This window comes from Oryzias melastigma, linkage group LG19, assembly GCF_002922805.2.
Source record: "Oryzias melastigma strain HK-1 linkage group LG19, ASM292280v2, whole genome shotgun sequence".
Taxonomy (NCBI): domain Eukaryota; kingdom Metazoa; phylum Chordata; class Actinopteri; order Beloniformes; family Adrianichthyidae; genus Oryzias; species Oryzias melastigma.
In genome coordinates, this window is record NC_050530.1 from 2,646,855 (window position 1) to 2,652,885 (window position 6,031).

The 6,031-nt window shown below is 35.4% G+C and overlaps 1 protein-coding gene across 1 annotated transcript in view; it reads left to right on the plus strand.

Annotated features, from left to right (window-relative positions):
• faap100 (FA core complex associated protein 100) overlaps positions 1–4,335 on the plus strand; it is a 7,514-nt gene extending 3,179 nt beyond the window's left edge. The window contains exons 4-8 of the mRNA XM_024285116.2: positions 505–661; positions 847–1,723; positions 1,789–1,896; positions 3,393–3,479; positions 4,113–4,335. Coding sequence (XP_024140884.1) covers positions 505–661; positions 847–1,723; positions 1,789–1,896; positions 3,393–3,479; positions 4,113–4,229 — 1,346 coding nt within the window. The 3' untranslated portion in view covers positions 4,230–4,335. The remainder of the gene's footprint in view (positions 1–504; positions 662–846; positions 1,724–1,788; positions 1,897–3,392; positions 3,480–4,112) is intronic.
• Positions 4,336–6,031: the final 1,696 nt, after the last annotated feature.

Genomic DNA, 6,031 nt, shown 5'->3' on the forward strand with positions numbered 1-6,031 from the left:
TTGCCGATTCTTATGAAAGTGACATAGATTTGTTCGTCACCCCCAGTCGACCAAAAAATAAAATGGTTGCTATGGAGATAAAACTAACAGAAAAACTGCAGGTACTGCAGTACCTTGCACAGGTATTGCCAGGTACTTACCAACTCCTCGAGCATTCTTGGAAAGCTAAAAATGTTAATTTTAAAGTGTAAATTTTGAATGGTGTTAGCATGGCAAGCTAGCAAAAGTGGCATTCCCCTGTTACCCGCACACACGGACGTGGTTACCAAAAAAACCTCTGTTGCTAAGGAAATCCAAAAATGTTCTTTTTCCGATTCTTATAAAAGTTAGATAGATTTCTTCGTCACCCTCAGGCGACCAAAAAATAAAATGGTTGCTATGGAGATAAAACCAAAAGAAAACCCACTATTTTGAAAAAAGGGACAACAAAAGGGGGCAGGTAGCACTCTTGACTTTATGATTTGTTCTTATTTACAGCTAAATAAATGCTTCTTTCTTCCCCAGGTGGAGCTCAGCTGATTGGACTCTCTGACAGAGGGAAGCTCTCAGGGATTAAACTACCTGTCGGGGAACAGGAAGTGGGATTTTATCAACTTCCTGCCACACAAGTTGGCCGCAGTGTGAAGGACCTTCTGTCCGCCATAGGAGACATTTGCGAAAGGTATACTAGAATTTGTTATTCTTGTCTCACGGACTATGTAGTTTTTTTGGATGTTTTTTTCTCCTTTTATGCAAATATTGTGAATTTAAAGGTGATTTGGGGGGAAAACAAACAAGAATACATTCATATGTATTGAATTATTTTAAAACCTTAAATTGTAGATAATATTTCTGTTGCTTTTTCAGAGCGTCTGCACTGAAAACAGTCATCAAATCCCAAAACGTCTCTCTCAAGCGGTTGAATCAGGTTGTCAACATTTGTCTTTTGCTGAAATCTGCTGCAAACACCGACGAGCATCGTCCAATCAAAGAGAAGCCGATCAGATGTTGTGCCACAGCCGAGTGGAGCAGATTGCTTCTAAAGGACTCTCTGAATCTCACATGTGTCCTGGAGAACTCAAGTCCTTACACCCTGGAGCGAGGATGGACTCTATGCATCACTGTCTCCCCTCTGTCTTGTTCACCTGGAGAAGGTGACGAAACGTCCTCAACGTTTGCTTTCCCGGTAATCAATCTTTCTCCAGGAGGGGCGTTGGAGGTGTCCGTGCCAGTCGCAGCCGCAGGTGACGCCGCCTTCCCCTTGACCGTGAACTGTTGGCTTGTCTTCTCCCTCTTGAGTGTCCTGGAAGAGGAGGATCTGGAGAGCTTGCAGAGCCGCCATTTCACCTTCCCGTTAAATTCCCTGACCGTGGACTGGTTGCACATTTTGCGAGAGATCGGTCCCACGGTGTCGCAGAAGTCACAAGGGTCAACTACCGATGCCATCGAGGAGTTTGTCAGCTCACGCCGGATTGATGGTCACAAAGGCGCAAACGGAGGCAGAGAGAATGCCACCGTGTACTCTACAAGTGTTCGGGTGTCGCCAGAGATACTGAGGGACACGCTGAAGACCGAACGGTTCGGTTTGGGCACCAGTGACCTCCATCTGTCTCTTCTCAACTGGCTGTTTGAGAGTCACGGAGGAGTGAAGATGGGACGTAGAGGAGATCAGGATGGCATGAGGAGCTCAGAGGTTCACGCACGTTCTCCTAACGAAGCCACAGTCAAGCTGAGCGTCAAAGAGGTGAGCCGAACCTTCCCGTCAGTCCTGATCCGGTCCTCCTCTAACGTTACTTCTCTGGTCTCCAGGTGAACGAGGAGAACTCTGGGAAGGAAGCTCACGTAGAAGTTCAGATTGAGAGCTCGTCTGTAGCGGCGGTGTGTGGACTGCATCACGCTGTGCTGCGGCGGATGCAGGTACATTCAGTCGACGCACTAAATCAACAAATCCTAAAGTCTCCAAACATCCTGGAAAGATGCTGTTTGGACTAAAAGAGTTCCTGCTAATCCAGATTTTTCTGACCTTTAGTGTTGATGTTGCAGAAGAGCTTCATTCACACTACAGTGATTCTCCTGATCCTTTTTGTACGTTTTTCAGCACGTAAAAACTCAATTCCAATTTCAGCAATTTGAGTAATTTTGGTATAAAAACGTTCAGCTTTCTCGGGACATTACTGCTTGTATTTTTAGTATTCATAAACTTTATAGGTTTTGATATATTGAGCAAAATATGCCCCACAGGAAATGAATAAGAAAGTCTTTAAATTTTAAAATTTTAAGTAGATTAGCAACAAACCTTTAAATATATTCATGGGCTATGTTTTCATCTGTTATAGTAATGTAAAAAAATGGAGTTTGGCTAATATTTTAGCAACATGCTAACGTTTTTGGCTAATTTGTTATCTACTGGGGTTTTTATGCTAATTTACAGTTTAGCTTCTATTTTAGCTACATGCTAACGTTTTTGGTTAACTTGTTATCTACTGGGGATTTTTAGGCTAATTTAGATTTATCTTCTATTTTAGCAACTTGCTAACGTTTTTGGCTAATTTGTCATCAAATGGGGTTTTTTTTAAGCTAATTTGGAGTTTAGCTACTATTTTAGCTACATGCTAACGTTTTTGGCTAATTTGTTATCTACTGGGTTTTTTTAAGCTAATTTGGAGTTTAGCTTCTATTTTATCAACAGGCTAACCTTTTTGACTCATTTATTTACAGAAGAATTTTAGTCTATTTTGAAGTATGGCTAGTATTTAAGCAACAAGCTAACTTGGCATCTACTAAGGTTTTTTGGGGCTAATTTGGAGTTTAGCTCATATTTAAGCAACACACCAAATTTTTTTGGCAAAATTGGCATGTATTAGGGATTTTTAAGCAATTTTACAAGCAAATTTTTCAGAAATTCAGGTCAACTTGAGCAGTCTTTCATAGTTCTTTAACAACATTTCCAGTCTTTTAGCGAATAACATTTTGCAAATAGCTTTTGCATTTTCAGTAAATCCCTTCAGCAATTAAAGTAAATTGCGTCACCATTTTCAGCGAAAAGCTTCAGCATCTTCAGAGACTACTTTCAGTAAAAATAATTCACACTAGCATCATCACAGTTATGCAACTTTTATAGTTAAAAATAGCTGTTGTGTTTATTCTTTAGGGAGAATCTTACCTTCTGAATCTTTTAGGAATCAGTTGTTTTCCGCCAAATCAAAACTGAAAATCAATAAACCGCATAAATTGTTCATTGTAGAAGAAAGTTTTAAGGCTTCAGTTTGGTTCCTCCTAGTTTATTAGTTCTTTGAAGATATCCTAAACCGTCCAGATTATTATCAGTTTACTGTCAATATGCTTAAATATCCTGCTCAGATTCTTGCCGATATATTTTTGTATCTAAACATGCAATCTACTTCTTTCTGCAGAGTTTGTTGGTGATGGTTCCCATGGAAACAGCTGCTGCCAAAAAGATCCAGATCTCAGATTTAAAATTAGCTCTTCAAAGGGCTGAGGTAAGACTTCCCAACTTTAGTTTAGGCAATTTTTGTGAAATTTCACCCAATCTGTCATCTTATGACTCCTTGAACATCATTCAGGAGTTACTTAGGATAAAATGTCGGTTTTAAGTTTGTAGATTTTGAACCGCGTTAGCGTGGCGAAGTCCCCCCATTTTTTGTTCACACATTTTTTTTTCAAAATATTGAGAAATTTTGAATCCTGAACGGAGGATATGACAGACAATATGAACATAGGAATGTGGACGTAAAAAACGTCCGTTGCCAAGGAAATCAGAAATTAAGCTTTTTCCGATTCTTCTAAAACTAGATAGACAGGTTCATCACCCCCAGGGAAACAAAAAGTTAAATGGTTGCTATGGAGATAAAACCAATAGTAAGCTGCCATTTTGAAAAAAGGGTTCAGTTTTGATCTGGGTAGAAGGCGGTTTGTTTGGATGTTAAATCTGTAAAATTGAAGTGTCTAAGTTTGTCATTCTTCACCTTTTACCCTGAAATGTCCTTAAATTTTTAGGCTTTCACTCCTTTCAGAAACTTTCCAATCAAAATCAAGTGTCGTTTTTTTTTTTTTTGGTTTTACTCCAGAACTGTGTCAAACCTGAGGAATCTCTTTTCTCCTCCTGTAATCAGATTCAGCAGAGTGGAATCTCGGACGCTCTCGGCTCAGACGTGTCCTCCGCTCAGATGAACTCCGTCCTGCTGGACGTTTACCAGAAGCTCAGAGAAAACCGTCTCCTCATGATTTAACAAGCTGACCTCTGTAACCTGCAGCTCAGATCGATCCACGACTGTTATGACTGTTGATCCACTTTAAAGTCATATTTTATGGCTGAAACAATAAAAAAATGTACAACTAAAAAGTCTGTTGTGACCATTTATAGGACAATAAATAAATGAGGTCCAAAGATGAAGAATTTGTAAGAAAAATTACCAGATTTTCATGTATCACTATTTTGTAAAGTGAAATATTTGACGAGTGCATAAAGGTGAAAACAGTTACCTGGATATTTACTTTGTTGATATCAAGTCTGTAGGGAATGTAATTTCCTTTTTTTCCTCCTAATTTTAGTATTTATTTTATTATAATTTTTGCTATTTATTTATTTTGTATTTTATAATTAACACATTTTTATTTGAAGTAATTACACTTAATTCAAACATATATATATATATATATATATATATATATATATATATCTGTGTGTGTATATTATTTTCATTTTTTTTAATTAGGGTATTACTTTTTCATAAATTACATAATTCATTTTTTATTTAATTAAATCTTTTGATATTTTCACTTATTTAAAACATGTTTAATCAGTTTTTCAAATCAAATGTTATTTGTTAGTATTTTTATTTTTAATTATTTATTTTCAAACATTACTTTTTATTATTTTTAAATATTTCTTATTCAACTTTTATTTAATTTTATTTCTATTGTAAAAAATTATTTGATTTTTTGTTATTAACAATGTCTTAATTCATTTTTTATTAATTTGTTTTATTATTTTTATTTATTTTTTAAAACTTTTATTTTAGTATTTAAAATTAATTTGTGTTTTTTTTATTTTTAATTACCATGAATTGATTTTTTATTGTTTAAAAAATATTTTTAATTGATTTTTACGTTTCATTTATTTTTTTTTATCATTTAAAAAACTATATTTTTAATGTACTTTTAAATTTAATTTTATTTAATCTATTATTTTTTAATTGTGGGATTTTTAGGTAAACAAATCTTTTTCAGGATATTTAAAAATTGGATTATCCTGGTCAGAAATTGAGCTTCAGTAAACCAATTTAACTTAGGAGAAACTGGTCAAATCTCTGCGTCCTCGTCATCACTGTCATCATCGTCATGACAACGGCTGATTCCCATCCAAAAAGCGGCATCAGCATCCTGTTTGCATCACTGTGGGCTTTCTATTCTCTAGTTTTTTTATTCTAACAAACCACATGAAATTTATTGGAACCTTTTTTGTATCTTGAAAACATAAAGAGGGAATTTGTTCTAGGTAATAGAATTTCACCCACACATTTTTCTTCCGAACCACGTCAGTCAGGAGGTTTGGCTGTGTTCTATAAAGCACGTTTGCATTTAGATTTTGATTTAAATTTTCCTAAAACATTGGAATTCCTCTCATAATGATGCTAAAGTCAACCCACCTCTGGGAGTTCGTTGGCTTCACAAAGCAGTGGAACATTTAAAAACAGAATATTATTTTAAAAAGTGGGAAAAGTTACCAATAAAATCAACGTTTTTATAGCAAACATCTGATTTTACTGTTATGTCTGATAAAAATGACCTTTCACTCCTATATATGCGAGTGGGAATGATAATTTTGTTCATGTTAGTGCAAAATATTAAAGTAAACATCCAAATTAACATATTTGGAAACTGATATTTTAGTGTTTATTACAATAAAAGATGATTTTTTTCTGCAATTTACTAATTTAATCTGAAATTTATTGGTTTTAGTGGGTTTTTGCTTTGCATAAAACATTTCATCCATCCAAATTCCTCTTGAGGTCATAAACTATTTCATTAT